The sequence below is a fragment of the Manacus vitellinus genome, unplaced genomic scaffold (genome assembly GCF_001715985.3).
Source record: "Manacus vitellinus isolate BGI_N305 unplaced genomic scaffold, ASM171598v3 scaffold_25_pilon, whole genome shotgun sequence".
In the NCBI taxonomy this organism is placed as follows: Eukaryota; Metazoa; Chordata; class Aves; order Passeriformes; family Pipridae; genus Manacus; species Manacus vitellinus.
This window is the reverse complement of record NW_021939882.1, coordinates 1,254,760-1,270,511: the sequence shown is the minus strand read 5'-3', so window position 1 is coordinate 1,270,511 and position 15,752 is coordinate 1,254,760. Positions and strand designations below refer to the sequence as shown.

Genomic DNA, 15,752 nt, shown 5'->3' with positions numbered 1-15,752 from the left:
GTATCTTCATTTGTCAGCACATTTCCCTACTTTCCTCATTTTGTTCCCTGTCCCTTTTGCACAGGACCAGTGACTACAGGACAGCTTGGCAATTGCTCCAGGACTGCGTTGCTGTTACTGCCTAATTACCTACAGGCACTGCGCGCTGAATATTCGTAGCTGCTTCCTAGAGAAGTTCATACATCTTCAGCTAAAGGTCAAATGCCTGTCCAAGCCTGGCGAGCAGCCGGCTGTGGCACGCTCTTTTCTCTGGCTGAGAGCACAGAAGGGAGCTCTGAAGCAACTGATACCTTTGAAGCAGACTAAGCAAGCAGGAGCTCATTTGCAACCGGGTGAACTGGGAGAGGCCAGTGGCCCCCTGCTCATGGAACAGTGTTTGCTTCCAGAAGCAGAGCAAGGTATCCCAGTGAGGTACCCCATCCACACTTCAGCAGCACCAAGCCAGCTCTGGGCTAGAGGCACCTTCCCCTCTGCTGCCTTTGTAAAGGAAAAGGATCACAGTAGGAAAATGTCTCACATTCCTTAGCAATAGGTATTGTAGCATCATTTGTCCTTTGAAAAAGCTACTCACAGACCTGTAGTAAGGACATGTTTCTCAGGAAAGCACACAAAACCCACACTACAAAGATTCAAGCTTGGCATTTATCCTCAGGCGTAAAGTTGCTGCAGACTCACTGGTGAGACCAGAAAGCTCAGTTTCCTCTCTGGGTCAGGCCTGATTTCAACACCTGGCTACCAAAGTTGTTCCCTCTGCCACAAACACAACAGCAAAATGCCATTTTGAAATTGTAATGGCTGCTGTAAAGGGCAACAGTGCATGTCCTGACTCATAAATAATGGCTTCTGAAGAAGGGTGCATACTGTAAAAACGTGTGGTAATTCCTGGCAACCGTTAAATTTCTAGCTTACACTACCCTCTGAAATGATTGATACCAGTCAAACAGCTTTGGTGGATTATTTTAATGAAATATAACTACTCTTGCCGTCATTAAAGTTACTCTTCTGTAACTATTGCAGCAAGCATAAGCTGGAAAGGACATGCCAAGAAACCACTAAAAGTGTAATATGGAGGAAATGTGAGCACAGCCCTTTAACCAGGCTGGCACTGCAGCCACAGGGCTTCTCCCAGATCAAGCTAATACAAGGCTTGCTGAAAATGTTTGTATATGTGAAACTTTAGAAACAGCTGGGCAGTAGTATTAGTTCAGAGTTAGAGACAGTAGTATTAGTTCAGCACATTCACAAAAAAAATGTTCTCCTCTTGTCCAAAGTGAAGGACACTGCAAATGCTTTTTTAACCCTTCCATGGGTAAGGAGCTCCAGCACTTTGCTTTCTGCAAGTGCAGAGCAGGTTACCCCCTCTGCTTCCAACAACAGAAAACTCCAGCCACAACCATTTAAAAGAGCTCTCTACAGGACAGTCACAGAATCATAGGAAGATTTGGGTTGGAAGGGACCTTAAAGATCAACTTGTTCCACCTCCCCTCCATGGGCAGGGACATCTTCCACCAGATCAGGTTGCTCAGAGCCCCATTTGGCCTGGCCTTGAACACTTCCAGGGATGGGGCAGACACAGCTTCTCTGGGCAACCTGTGCCAGGGCCTCATCACACTCACAGGGAAGAATTTCTTCCTAATATCTAACCTAAATCTACTCTCTTTCAGTTTAAAGCCACTCCCCCTTGCCATGTCTACATGCAGCAATCTCATTGATTATAAGCTTGGGCTACGTTGCTTTTATCATTGGTGTTTCCCTACTAAACCCTCTAAAGTCCTTAGTATACAGCTCATAAATAAAATGCTGGAAATGTGCCTTGAATTTAATTACTCCAAACTTATTCATAAATTTGCAATAACATTTCAACAGCTGACTCCTCTTTCCAGGTGCGTTCCCAGGCAGCTGGAGAGAAACTAGAAGAAAAAAAATGTTCCCAATCTAACATTCCAGAAAGTCTAAGTTGTGGTCAGCATTGACATGCTCCACACGGTTCACTGCCCAGAGGGAATAGGCTACAGTGGAAAAAGGCTACAAGGTAGAAACAGAGCTACTGGCTAATTATTTGAAGGCAGGGCATGGAAGGGTTGGTGAGATCAAAGGTATACTTTAATCAGCCATGGTGCTGGGGAGGGCTGCCATGCCTGGCAGGTGGGTCACACTGCTCGGGCAGTCTTTATTCTGGGAGACGAAAGGCATCCTACCCCACTCTAAATACAGCTATTTTAGTTAGGGTTTGCCACGGGGAAATGCTTTATCCAAATTTTTATCATTAGGCTCCATTAGCAGAAAAGCTTCTGCTGTGCTAATCTAAATGTCTAAGTGAGAGGCACATTTTCTAGGGACCCAGAGTGGGAGCAATCCCTCTATTGTTCTATTACAGAGAAGGGACTTTGTGGGTTTGTGATTAATCCTATCCTTATTGCAAAGCAAAAGGGTAATCTTAATAGTGGTTAAAAAGCGTGGTTGATTTGTAATGGGATACCATCCAGCCCAGGCAATCCAACTTCCCACACAAACCTTCCTCCACATTAAAACCCAGGGACTTCCATAGCCTGTAAGCTGCAGGGGCACATCTTTTGTGCTTTTATCTCAGCTCACTGCAACGCATGTGTATTCCCATCAATATTTAGTCTTTAAAAATATTGGTTAAATTCATCATAAATATTAAACACCAGAGTATACTGGCAAGCTTCCCTGAAAACAAACTTCAAAAAATAATCTCCAAAAAAGATGTCAAGGCCCTTGGGAGAACTGACACTGGCATGTCATCAGATGTTGTCTTATAAGGCTAAATTAAGCATCTGACCAGAGCTTAATTTCTGTAAAAACTCATGCTAATTTAAATTGCTTTAGATTTAATTAAAAATGGCTTTCTATAGAGATAATAATGTAACTCTGTTAATTAGTATCAAGTGGCATCTAGAGGGCATATTTAAAAACTAATCTGGAGAATAAATAGAGCTAATTAACAGTCAGAATAATGCTTTATGATTGTCTTTTATTTATAAATGCTATAATGTTCAATAAGCTATTAAATGAAATTGTAATTAATATATATCAAAGTTATTTTTTAATACTCTTTTAACTAAAGAGTATTTCTTACACACCATTTTTCAGGCGATCTGAACACGTTTCGTTTCTGGAGGGAGGGAGGAGGGGGAAGGAGAACTGCTGAACAATGTACATACAAATTCAATTAGCAGCAGCTCATTTATCTGCCCTGTGCAGAATGTCTGAGGTTGTGAGCCCACAGGGCCATCCTGTGAGGCATTGGTTTTGTCTCCGTGGTGTCTGCAGAAGTGCACTGCTGACCAAGGCACTGTGGGGCCGTGTAGTGGGCAGAGAAGTGGTAGATTTTGCCTTCAAAATCTAAGCCTTGCAAAACCATGGCCAAAGGGCTCAAAGGGCTGCCCTTCTCCTCAGATAGAAGTTCCCATTATCTTCCAGTCTCCCCTACGATGACAGGTTGGACTGAATTCACTACATCAAATAAAATCACGGAAGTACTCTAACCTACATCATGCATGAAAATCAGAGGCAACCAACTCTGTCTTTTGTGTCCTTTAATGCTTATAAATCAGAAATAACTCCCCCAAATACAAATCAAATAAAAAACACTTTCATTTGTTATTCTGCACTGTCCATGCTGAGCAATTTTTTGAAGCACCATCAATGGCAGCACATGTACTACTTGCATTTGTTTTTAATCCATAATTCTGTATATTCCTCCCTTTTTTTATCCCTTGCTAGTGTTGAAAAATCCTCTAGCTACCCACTTCTTTTCTCAGACAAGGATTCAGCATTAGTTTGTAGCACAAACTTTCAGAAGAAACTTTGAAGACCATACAAAGAAAAAAGTTACTGTCACTAGCAAGATTCAAAGCCAACCACAAGAACTGCTGCTCTGACCTGTGTGAGATGACTTTCATGCCAGATTGCTGACATGCACTTCCCTCTACAACAAATACTTGTTCAGCAACAACGAGAACAAGCTGAGATTATTTACATGGTGTAGGTGGGTGCCAGCAGACACACACCAACAGCACCTGAGATCCCAAACACCAGAAAAATGATCAAAGGAATTCGTCCATGTACTACAAGTCAGACTGGCCTCCAGCGCAGACAAAAGCACTGGAAGAAATATGAACATATGGTATAACACTTCCCAGCATGGCAAACAGCCATGGCAAACACTTTTGGAGATAAAATTAGATTGTGGAAGCAAAGCTGGAGAAAAACAAAGCCAAGTATGAACTCTGAAAGCATTTCAGCTCAAGGTCATCGGAATACTTGCCATGTAACATCACCAGTGTTGTTATTCTACCTTTTCTTTTCTGACAGATTTGCAAAAGCCAAAGAAACCTCGAGAAACACTCAGTTGCAGATAAAAATGAAAGTGCACTACAGTGATCAGCAGTATTTTTGATGCTGTTTATTCTGGAGACTAAAACAAGGCAGAAACTCAAAATAGCTATCAAAATTAACTCCTGGTTTCTCAAAAGTACAAAGTAACTACAAAGCAAAGTTACTACAAAGTAACTACAATATTTTTGTAAGTATGTAATCTGAAAAGAACCTTGTAAGGAAAAGTTTCTGCTTTGGTTTTCTTTTTCTTTGTTTGGCTTTTTGTTTGTTTGTTGTTTGCTTGGGTTTTTTTGTAAAACAATGATGTAAATCTCTCTTATTTAAAGGTCTCCAAGAAAACACGTAAAAACTGTTCCTTACTGACTCTATCTACTCTGCACAAAAATTGCACCATGAATTAGCTCTGAATGGTGCAGTGTGAAGGGAGATTTGTGGTAGAACATGGAATGTTCCCCAGCTCTGTAACATTGCAAGAATTTTGAATGGACCTTTTCAAAGCTTTAAGCTAAAAAAGATATTGTTAATTTTGTGAAGCTCAACATTTATCCCGTAAAACTCACCCAACTTTTTACAGCTGGTGAGTGAACGTGTCCAGTGTGTAACAACAGCAACCTGCAAAGAGCTACAACTGGCCTGTCTATAAACAGGAACCATCCAGAATAACAGGACATCAGGCAACATAAATGTTAAGGATTAGATGCAAAGTCACATTTAGATTATGCACAGAACACTAATAATATACTATGTAATATGTAGAAATAATAATAATTAAAAATACTATATATATAGTTCTAAGTTCCTTTATTGATCTGTCTGTTTTTAGGAGCTTACTAGAGAAATAAGGAACAGTTTGAAATGAACAGATGCATCCAAATCAAGCCCCTAGAAAACAGTTATTGGTGCATCTATAGAGACCAGTGGTACTGCTGTGTGACTAACTGCCAGCAACACTAAGATACTCAGTCTAGTCCTATGTGAAAACCTTCCTGAGCAAATCTTAGACAAACCAAAGGGCATGGATTGAACTGGAAAGCACGAAAATTTAAGTTCTAGACAGGTAATTTCATATAACTATCAAATAAATTTTAAAATTTACGATTACCACAACTGTTTCATTTCTCTAATTAAAGAAAAAAAATCCATACAAACAAGAAAGAACCCCCATGCCCCAAACCCAAAGTGTATTCCCAGTTTTCATTAGGAAATACCTATGTAAAGCCTGGCAAGCAGGACAGCTGGGGAGTCAGATCCTGCACAGGCAAAAGGAGAGCTCAAGCTGCCCTGTGTGTCTGGAAAGGCAGATGGGGAAATGGTGGCAGTGGTAACATTGGCCTTCTCTCCTGTGCACAGAACATTTATCCCTTCCACAACACCTCAGAGATGCACAGTGTGCTCTTGCAGGGGGCTAAGGAAAGACAGCTAATGGAAAGGCCACCAAACTCTTCAGAGAACTAATGTGGGATCCTAATTAATTTTGACCTTTTCACTGCAGGTTTCCCTCTTGGTGTTCATTTCAGAATGAAGGAGGAGCTGGTGACAGTGATGGAACCGAAAACATGAACCCTGAGGTTTCCCTGTGCACAGTAACTGCAGACATGGACACACCCTTAGAGCCATCCCTCACTGTCCTTCATCCCAGACACAAGAGATAAAGTTGTTCAGTTTCCAACACTGGTTTTAAAGCTACTTTGCTGTGCAAGACAAACCACTTCCAGGGGAGTTTTTTTCTGGAGGGGAAATAACATATTGTGAAAGTTAAGAAACCCCTCAGATAGAAACTCCTGGCCATTATCTGCTTGGAGAAGATTCAAAGCAATAAAGACAGCACAAGGTTTTATCTCCAAAAGTAGCTTTCAATAAGTATGAAGGAAAGTCAGGCAAAACTATACTAAAATTTGAAGAGGTGCATATTAAAACTGTGATTTAATGAACAAACTCTTACCTAAAACTCTCAATCTCTCTGCTCCAACCACCACTTCGTTGTCATCTGCAGAAAACAGCAATTTTCCAGAGAGGGTTTTCACCTCAAATTTTTGGCTGTGTGCTTCCACTGCTTGGGGACCTAAGAGGAGGATCACAACCTTTTAGTGAAAAATACAAAAAAATAATACATTTCATAAACCCATTTGCTGAGATTGTCCTAATAGCTCTGCAGATACAACCTGCATCTGAGACACTAAACAGGAGGTCTGTGCTTTTATATCTCATTAGAAAAGGGTAGTTTTCTACCCAAATAAGAACCTCTCAACTATTTCTATCTGTGGGGGTTTTTTTTAATGCTTATGTATGCCATAAAATCACCATTAAACTCGATACAGCTGGGAAATTTTTACAAAAAGACAGTACTGTGAAACAGTAACGAATATACCCAGCCTTGCTTTGAGAGTATTGGTGCAGTAGTAAGAGGCATCAAAAGCTTCAGAGTCCATTTTGCTTAGACTGATACTGCAGTGTAAAAGATTCCTGTTTTTCTGCCTGTTAAATATATCTGGTTTAAAATTCTATCAGTGTCATGCACAGCCCAATTAAAAAAAAAAAAAAAGAAAAAAGACAAACACCACCACAGGAGCAAATGTTTTCTTTCAGAATACTTCAATCATGTGCAGGCCAAGAAAAATGGCAGCCTCTCATGTTGCACAAAGTTTTTAGACAAGTAAAACTTTCCTTCGTAGATCTTATTTCAATTCTGGTGCTTTTCCTGCGGGCTGCTGTGCCCTGCAGTGCTGGAAAGCCTCTGGCAATACATTTTGTTGTGGAGTCTAATAAACATCAGCTGCCTGAATAGCAATTCTGTGCAGGTTTGTGGCTCAAAGGCTGCAAAGAGCAGAGCCCTCAGTTACTGACCTAGGCTAAAACTTCGGACAAATCACCTTCTAAAAGCCCAGCCAACTCTGTTCAAGCCACAGTCTCCCTGGAATATTACCCTGCACATGGCAGGCGACTGGGCTTTGCATTAATTCTGGCCATTTTCATGACTAGTCTCATTTCTCAAAAGACAAGAGAAAGAAGACCTGAAAGCCAGTATTTTCTTATAGGCAGCTTCAAAGTCCATCTCTACCCAGCGTTTCCCTGCACAGGCCATCTGTGTTGGCATCGGGGCACACACAATCACGCACATGGTTCTGACAGCAGAGAAGTGTGGCCATGCTGAGATCCCTGGAAACACTTAAGAACTGTTGCAGCCTTTTTGAGAAAATCCATTACTTTAAGTTTGTATTTGTGTCTTGCTTATTAACCACCTCCCTGCTCATCACTGAAGCGGGAGCTACATGGGACATCTTTGCTTCACTCCAAAACCAAACCTGCTGCCAAATGCAGAAAAAGATCAATAACCAGAACAGCACACCAGGAAATATCACTGAGTGTGTCCTCCCAAGCTCTCATGACGTGGAGGTGCTTTAAGTTAACCAAACAGCCTCTTGAAAATATATGGAGAAACAACAAACTCAACATGTTCATTCTGAATGTGAGAATCAGGGAGCTTGGGGTTGAATTTATTTCCTTCCTCCAGGCAATTTTCACGCATTCTGCCTAAATAATTGCTCACTGAAGCTGCATATTTAATTATTTAATACTGTGACTAGAGGCCAAGATGTTATATAAGCAAACCAAACAACCCTGCCTCGATGTAGAAACATGTTTATGAATTACTGGCTCTGCCATTCAGCAATACTTCTCCCAGTCCATGGATAAATCTCAACAAATATATACCTATCCTTTATCATATATATATTATATTACCATATATAATGCATTAGTCTCTTTCAACCCAAATTACACATGCAATCATTCAAAGGCTGCTGTGCACTGGCGATTTATGAAACACCCATTCTTCTATCAAAGATACTCATGTTTGGGAGCACAAGGGAATTCTTCATCAGCAGAAGGACTCTAAATTACAAAGCATCACAACTCAGCCACAGATGATCTCCAGAGTTGCCAAGATTTCAGGCAAGTTTTAAGTGTCTTAGGAAAAACCTGTGCTTGTTACAGAAATGTCAGCCTGCATATGTTCTTCTTGACCCTGAAGTCGTACAACTAACATTTCTGTCTGCATTGGCTTTCAAATGAAAACAATGGTCTGCTTTGTTATCAGACAGCACCAGCCAGTTGCCTCTCCAGCACAGCTTTCATGTCTCCAGCTTTGTTTCCACAAAGTAGAGCGAAGTTTTCATTTGTACTTCACAAGACACCTGGGCTCCCCTCCTGAGCGCTGTCTGAAGCCAGCACAGCATCCCACAACACACCCGCTTTCATCCCTCCTTAATCCTTCCAAGCAGGAATCCTTCCTTTTCCCCTCCTTACCTGTTACAAGGCGAGTGAGGACTTTCGTCTTCTCATTGAGGATGTTCACTGTCACATTTCTGGCGGACTGGAAGTACAGTGGGTTGCCCTGGAACAAGAGCACGAGAACAAGGATGTGAGATGGAAATGGTTGCCTGGGACCAGCCTGCTTGAGACACCTGGAGCTTTGCCCAGCACTGGGGTAACGGCCCCAAGGTTGGGTGTGTGGTTGGGGTGCAGGCTACCCTGCAGTATTTCAGGCTACCCTGCAGTAATTCTTATTGTCCAGGATAAAAGCAGAGTGCACAACCACACCTTTGGCCCAGGCAGTGTCCCAGAGACCAGCCTTGTTTTAGGGATTGTTGGCTTTACTGCTGGTATAACCCAACCAATCTGCTATTTTAAAATGTGCAGATGATATGGGGACCCGACCTAAGCTTTGTTTTGGGAGGGTGGCTGAGTGCAGCAGTGCATTTCAGAGTCAAACCTGCAATATTACTTCTGATGACTCCAGTGGGTGACTGTCTACCACAGGGCCACGTGAGCAGGCCATGCCCAAGAGCTGGGAAGGAGAAAACCTGGTGAACTTGTAGAGAGTGCCTTTCACCTCAAAGCACTTATGAATCATCTGGCATCAATCACCATCAGACTGAGGTGGGATGCCAGCTTTGAATCAGACCCATCCCACTGGGTCTACAGAACATAAGACATGAAGTCTTCCCCATTCCCCACTTGACCATAGAGATTTCTACCAATTTTTCATTTTTATGCTTTCAATACACCTCTGAGAGAAGAGCCAGAGCAGCTGTAAACACACAGGAGCCACACAGCTACCTGGCCACATCCATCTCAGGTATTTCTCCTGCAGAGCAAAGCCAAAGAAAACCCACAGCTACAACCATCTGGCTCCTTCTGTGTGCAAACACATCCAAGACACCGGGGAACTCGTGTTTTCTTCAGGCAGCTCCAGTCTGCACAGCTGGTTTCTCAGGGGCTATTAGCCACCTACAGCACTAGCACAGAGTGACCCCAACTTAAATCAGCCAAAAATCTAACATGCAAGGTGGAAATTCACTGCCAGTATCTCTTTGCAATGTCTAAAGCAGGCAGCTGATCAAATTCATCAACTGACTAATCCACAGGATAGGCAGAGGGGATAAAATAGCAAGAAAATCAGCAAGGAGTTGAAAATTTTACGTCTGTGTGCTTCTTCGACCAATGTCTTTTTTCAGCATTTCAAAATCTTTCCACTAGGAATGAACAATCAGGATGGGGACAGAGAATCGTGTAGGTCAGACATGTTCTCCTTGCCTCCTGGATTTCTAAGAAACACAGTTAATATTTTCTTAGATGCCATTTTTGGGGGGATCATGGCAGAAGGTTGTTTGCATATAAAACATAACAAGAGCACAGAAATTACTTATGGGAGTCCTATGATGGACTGGAGCTTCAAGTAACACTCTGGTGACAGACAAATGATTCCCAGTGGTGTTTGCAGAAGACAAACCTCAAAAAACTAAAGTAAAACTGGCCCCACGTATTCACAACAATTACATTTGCTGCTTTAACTTTTTTTGCAGCATGTGCCCATGGGATCAGCCTTTCAGTAAGAAAGGGGGAAATGGGATTTATTTGATCAGTTATAACTAGACCCTTATGACTACATTCAGACTATTTACAACTAAATAAAAATAACAAAAGGAAAGAATTCCACTTAATCATTTCCAGACCTTGGAGAAGTTTCAGAAGCTCTTGGTGTCTCTGTGTCTTCATACACTAAATGAGGACAAATCATCCTTCTACACCTCTCCAATGTTTTTGATAACTTAAGTAATATACTATGGCATATACTATATGAAATTGAATTATGATTAATAAGTTAGAAGCAAGGATCACTGTTAATGACTTGTAATGATTTTCCTCTTCTTTAATTTTTATTTGTGATCTTCTACAATTCCTAGAAATTAATGCTGATTTTTATTATTTTATGGTTAACAGTACAGAAAAAAGGATGGCTTCACTTGAATATCCATTGCACAGGAACCTAATTTGAACACCCTTAGTGACAGCACTTTAGTGCTACATATTCATTTCCGTTTTAAAGGTAGATAGCTAAAATCTGCATAATGCATAGTCATAGGTGAGACTATAACTACTATAAACATGCCATATGAAGCACAGAAAGTCTCACTTTTGACTTGCACTGTTTGACTTTTGTTTATGGAGTTATACAAATAGCTACGGTGTTTTGAAAAGGCCAGGAAACCTTCTGATCCAAATTCAGGTAGGAAAAATCATTCAATCCCCATGGCTTTGAAACTGTTACTGCTCTGCATAAGAGCAGATTGCACTACAGAAGTATTACAAGATAAGTCAAGTGGTTAACAGGGAGAGAGTCACAGAGAAAGTTGATCTAAAGAAGACTTACAAGACAAGCTAAGAGCTGGTATCCACCTACAAAAGACTTAAAATACATCATCAGACCTTGAAATGCTTACCCCAGCATAGTCATCTCATTCACTGATACAGAATTCAGATTCATGCAGCCTTGAAAAAAGTAAATTTCCCTAATGGAAGAGTTATGTTTTTATTGGTCTGCAGGGAAGGAACATTTCAAGCACTTAATGCAATGCCTGGTCTCATTTCCATAATTCTTTTCCCATTAAGGAATGAAAAAGAATTGAAAAAATTACTCCCTTTTGCTGAAAATTCTGCAGATTTTCTGTCCATCATATTCTGTTTACAAAGGAAATAACACTGACATCTTTTAAATACTGAACATTAAAAAAAAAGTTTCCTCTGTTGCAAGCTTGATGATAATGCAGCTTCTCTCAATCACGCAGAAAAAGAATAATTAAAACATTAAAAACCAGTTAGGAATCAAAACTGAAAAGACAAAACCTTTCCCTTCTCTTACACTTTAATCTTATCATGACACAAAATGAAATATTCTAATGCACATGAGCAAGTGGAAAACTAGATCAGTATGGCTTCACCACCACAATGAAAATAGTTATGCAGTGAAGCAATATTTTCATAAACTGTCATAACCCTTGACAGACTTAGAATATCAGCAGGAAATAAACAAGCACATCTTTTAAGAACTCTTCGGGCTGGTTACCTACTTCCAGCCCACCATGAACCTACTATTCATCTCTGCAGGAAATCCTACAGAGCAAATACATCATTTTGCTTCTTACTTGAGTCCCTCATTACCAGACCCAATGCCTTAACAATAATGCAAATGTTTATAGACACACAAAAGCATTTGCCACAGCTACTCAATATATTAAAACATTGGACACATGCTGCAGAATAAAGAATATGAAAAGTGCGAAAATATGTCAAAACTATATAGCTTGGTTCCTCACTAAGCAGTGAGGTATCCAGTAAAACATGGAAGACTTCACAAAAGGTATCAACTCACTGTTTGCTAGGTTAAACACATGGCAACACAAGCCGAAACAGCTCACTAGCTGTCTTTCTTTGGCTCACTTTGGAAGAGATGCTAAAAACTCCCAGATCCGAGACTGAAACAGAAAAAAAGCATTTTGACTGACAACCTTAATTTGCAGCTGAAGCAATCCCAACCAGTGCTGACTTTAGGAAAATTCAGTACTTTAACAGATGTCCTTAGACTGTTATAGGGAATTATTAAAGATATTTGGAAATCCTTTTAAATTTTAACAGGCAATTTAAAAATAATGCTTCACAGTCAGCGTGTTTGCAATTTGGATGGTCAAAAGGAGTAGCTTTGATTTGATTCTATGAATTCAAAGACTTCACAGAGTAAGTGCAAGTGAAGCTTGTGGAAATAATGGAAATGGTGAATTTCCTGCAGGCTGACAAAGTAATGGGAAAAATAAAATATTAAAGCATAATCGGGGTTGGCAAGGAGCAGTCTACGGAGAAGTCACTCAGAGCACCATATTCCTGCTCAATTCTACTTCTCACTGACATTACAGAAAGCAAACACTGCTCTATACACAGGTGGACTGTCAGAGGGTAAAAGCTTGTTTTCTGTAAAGCAAACAGCCAGCAAAAGCTCTCCTTCACTTGGCCTACTGCCACATTCCCTGCCTGCACCCCTGAGTGTTGTTCTAAGGAGCAGCTAAAAGAGGGGAAGTATTTATGTGGGTTATAACAAATACATTCCTTTCTTTAAGTCCAACCAGTCCTACTGTACCACCAGCTAAATGTGATGACAGTAATACAGCAGTGATACTCCCCTGAAATGCATTTTTCATTGGTAGGGACAACTCAGAGCTGCACAAGGTAATGTCTCAGTTTTGTCTAGTTTGGAGTGACAAGTATTCGTCGCCCAATAACTGAGAGACAAAGCAATAATTTTAGGGTACCTGAAATGTCCTTCATCAAGACTGATAAACCTCTAATGAAAAGCCACAAAGGCATCACCTCTTAGTCCTTCCTCAGCATCACACACTGCTGGGGACACAGCACTGTACGTTGCCTGGTAGTGCAGGTGTCAGGCATGTCCCCTTACCTACAAGAAAAGCTGACTTGGTAACCTTTACTGTGTCATTTTTTGTCTGTTGACACGGATATGCTTAAATTAGTATCCCTGACTCAGTTTTGTGTGTTCCCAAATGACTTGTTCATCTTTCAAAGGGAAGCACCAGTAATACCTCACTCAGTGCAGTTTCCTAACCACAAAGGTCTCCAGAACATGCTGTGAGCACACGTGTGCATTTCTTCCCCTCAATTCCTGCCTTAAGAACAGAAACTCCTTTGGAGAGTGTCTGATGCTGAAAAAGCTCAGAGTTGCCCCCATAAAATGGAGAGTTGTGAGAAAAAATTGAGTAAACCCCCTTCAGAATTGATAACAGATGCTGCAGGGATCAAGCAACTGGCACCACCACGAGTCTCAGCAAACCTCACCAGAACATTGTACAGACATCACTCATCCTGAAGAGCAAACATGAACCACTGGACAGCATCTACCTTTGTCTGTGAAGAAGACAAACTTGGGAGTATCTAGTGAACCCCCAGCCTTAAGATCATGCTTGGATTCTGGTCTTCAGCTACATTAACAGAAAATCTCAACTTCAGGCTTGCAAGCCAAGCATTACTGTTTCTGATCAAGCTCCCCACAGCAAGAACAGGATTTTGCCCAGAAGCCTCCTGGTACAAAAATTTAAGGCATGTAGCTAAATCCCTAGGTGCTAGATTGAAAATAGCCCTTAATATGATTTAAACATACTTTTTGTTGTTTAATCCCTGAGTGTCTTTTGATCTTGATTTTGTCCTTCAAACAGTTGAACATAATGTTCATGTAACTAAATCCCTTTTCTAGTAAAACTTCTGATTTGACAGTGTAAGCTTTTCACAGCAGAATGAAAGCCAACTGTGAATGGAATTGGTAACAAACAGATTAAAACAAATGCTACAAAATGCCCCAGCTATATTTGTGTCTATAAATGGTTGCTTTTATGAAGGAGGCAATAGGTCCAGTGCAGATATAACAAAATGTAGTCTGCATCCTCTTCTTCCAGGAAACAAACTCTTGTCATAGTTGTAATGAGCCCAGGTCATGTAACCTAGATCAGTAACAGAGCTGATACAGCCCTGACCTGCCACGGGCATTCAAAGGCATAAATGTAGTAACATGAGATGAATTAGTGTTCTGTGTTCTGACTTCTGATGCTTTATTAAGCATTCAAATGCTTAAAAAAAATAAATTCAAGTTTCTTCTTGTATGCAAACAAGGTGCAGCCACCTTCACAGAACAATACCTTTTACAGTACAATGAAGATGAGAAAATATTGTGACATATTTTAATAGCACAGATTGAGCATGTTAGAGTTTTATGTCCAATACCACAGACCCCCCTCTTTAACAACACTTCTTGAAGTTCATTTTAATAACAACAGAAACAAAAGATAAATTTCCCTTTGCTCCATTAAAGCAATTATATCTCTGACTCTTCTCTTTAAAGTGCAAAGAAGGCAGGTTTGTGATGTGAGATATAAATGACTGGGTTCTGCTTTTGCAAGGCTACCCAAGGGAGTTTGTATCCTTCAAAGTGATTTATTTCTGGCAATCTAGGGGTTTCTCTCTTTAGAAGAATACCTGTCATAATCTCATGAACACAGTGCTTTGAGAGAGTGGCTGCTTCTTCAAGATGCCCAATCAGCTGATTTGCAACTGAGACTTCTGAAAATTAAATTACACCATCACTGCTGACATTAAAAACAACACTGAAAAAATCTCCAAGACATTACATCTGCCTTGACTTTTTTTGCTGTTTTTTTTTTTCTTTTTTACTTCATTGACTTATAATACAAGGAAAACCACAGATGACATGATGAAACCGACATACACATAAAAATAACATGCAGTTGTGCATGTTGGGAGTTCCATTCAGCATCCATGGGAGTGGGAAATCTGGGTTTGTAACATTTGAAGGCTGCTGCACATTCACAAAACTTTCTCTGTTGGTAGGACTGAACTAATCATTACTGGCTTTGGAAGAAAGTCCAATGCATTAAAGCATTCTCAGCTCCAGGAGTCCTCTCACAAGACACCCTCAGACAGTTGAAATGAAGAGAACAGCACAACTTGTAAAATGACCAAATAATTCCAAAAATGCTTCAAGCACTTCACTGCACTCAGAGTTCACCCAAAAGTGTTACACCAGAGTCAGTCAAATGTGTGCTGATGATTAACTCAGCATCAGTGGGGAACAACTCTCCCTTGTACAAACAAAGCTGGACTCAAGCAACTCTAATAGCTCTAAAACAGGAGAAGAGCAGTTCTGGGTTCACAGCACATTGATCACCCCTTCCAGTATAAAACCAACCAAGTATTCACTAACCATTTCAGTTTACTTGAACTCTTCTGCAGAAATGCCAAACTGCAGCTGCTGCTCAGAGGCAGCTCGCTCCAATCTGCTCCTCGTCTACAGGAGGTGTTGTAGCAGCGGGACTATGGATTTGTGCTAAGTTATAGCCTATTTTCTACCTCGGGCTGTCCTAGTTATGATCACAGTCCAGTGGTGACAAATCTCCTGCCGAAGTAAACACACTGTAGGCAGGCACAGGAGAGAGGGAGAGAACAGAAGAGAGGTCTGCTCAGGCTTCAAGTAT

The 15,752-nt window shown here is 40.8% G+C and overlaps 1 protein-coding gene across 3 annotated transcripts in view; it reads right to left on the bottom strand.

Annotated features, from left to right (window-relative positions):
- Positions 1-15,752, bottom strand: part of SGCD (sarcoglycan delta) — a 321,287-nt gene that overhangs the window by 41,073 nt on the left and 264,462 nt on the right. For all 3 annotated transcript variants that reach the window (XM_029960163.1, XM_008931808.3, XM_029960164.1), the window contains exons 5-6: positions 8,668-8,755; positions 6,305-6,424 (exon numbers count right to left, since the gene is read on the bottom strand). In XM_029960163.1, the coding sequence (XP_029816023.1) occupies positions 6,305-6,424; positions 8,668-8,755 (208 nt within the window). The remainder of the gene's footprint in view (positions 1-6,304; positions 6,425-8,667; positions 8,756-15,752) is intronic.